This window comes from Aplysia californica, unplaced genomic scaffold, assembly GCF_000002075.1.
Source record: "Aplysia californica isolate F4 #8 unplaced genomic scaffold, AplCal3.0 scaffold00105, whole genome shotgun sequence".
Classification (NCBI taxonomy): Eukaryota; Metazoa; Mollusca; class Gastropoda; order Aplysiida; family Aplysiidae; genus Aplysia; species Aplysia californica.
The window spans coordinates 16,137-17,434 of NW_004797375.1; the positions used below are offsets into that span (position 1 = coordinate 16,137).

The following is a 1,298-nucleotide window of genomic DNA, read 5'->3' on the forward strand; positions in this document are numbered from 1 at the left end:
CCCCCAACCACTCTGGGTATCAGAAGTGTTTTGTTTGTTTGTTTGAGTAAAGAGAAGCACATCGACACCATAGTGGTTATTTAGTGCTGGGAAAAGTAAGACAGATAGACAGACAGAAACACCCAGTTCCCCGAAGTGTCTCACCTGGTGAGTCCCAGGGAGGGCAGGATGAGGACCATCATGAGCAGGAAGATAAACGTTTTCCTCATAATGGCGTGGTGCTCCGCCGTTCTGGGGAGCAAAAACAAACAAAACAAATAAACAAACAAACAAACACATCCTCAGGTCTTGATACAAGGGGTGAAAACATTACAGGTAAAAAACAAACAAACAAATAACCAAACAAACACATCTTTGGGTCTTCATATAAGGGGTGAAAACGTTGCAGGTAAAAAACAAACAAACAAATAAACAAACAAACACATCTTTGGGTCTTCATATAAGGGGTGAAAACGTTGCAGGTTTAAACAATAGCCAAACAAAAAAAATACAAACACATCTTTACGTTCAGATAAAAGGGTGAAGATGTTATATGTAAAAAAATTTTTTTTAAAGAAAAACCCAAACACATCCTCGGGTCTAGATAAAAGGGTGAAAATATTACGGGTTGAAAAAAAACAAACACAGAAAAAGATAAATTCAAAAGAAATAGACTAGAATGAATAAACGTTAGTTTTTAGTCTTCGTAAGAGTTTTATGACACTTGCAATACTATACGGTCATATACGTGCTGAAGATTAGAAGTGTTACAAGAGAGTAACAAACACAAAAAAGGAGGAGAGATAAGGACGCTAGATGTTTGATAGGAAAGAAGGAGCAAATCACACCAGAGCACCCGCCAACCACCTGCTCGAATAAACTTAAAGGCTTCTGAACATAAGTAAAGGTGAGACCGACCACTAGCAAATGTACAACTCACTTTTTGTAACAAAAGCAGTGTCAAAATGTATCTTTCAACTGCAAAATTCCGTTGTTCAGTTATAAAGAAGACTCATACTTCTGAAGCACTGTATACAATTCAGTTAATAGGAAAAAGCCAAACCTTGACAAGAAAGAATTGAACACCACCAAACGCCACTTGGGTAAGAATAAACATCACTTCTACAGTACCCATTCACTGGTGGCTTTCCGTGTTTCACAGTACATTTTTTTTTTCATTTGACAGCAATCACAATGAGACATTTCACACATACTTGTCTATTCACAGCTATCACAATGAGACATTTCACACATACTTGTCTATTCACAGCTATCACAATGAGACATTTCACACATACTTGTCTATTCACAGCTATCAC

General features: G+C 37.3%; 1 protein-coding gene across 5 annotated transcripts in view; it reads right to left on the reverse strand.

Annotated features, from left to right (window-relative positions):
* Positions 1-1,298, reverse strand: part of LOC101847948 (CSC1-like protein 2) — a 37,103-nt gene that overhangs the window by 8,497 nt on the left and 27,308 nt on the right. For all 5 annotated transcript variants that reach the window (XM_035969012.1, XM_005095492.3, XM_005095491.3 and 2 more), the window contains one exon: positions 145-231. In XM_035969012.1, coding sequence (XP_035824905.1) covers positions 145-231 — 87 coding nt within the window. The remainder of the gene's footprint in view (positions 1-144; positions 232-1,298) is intronic.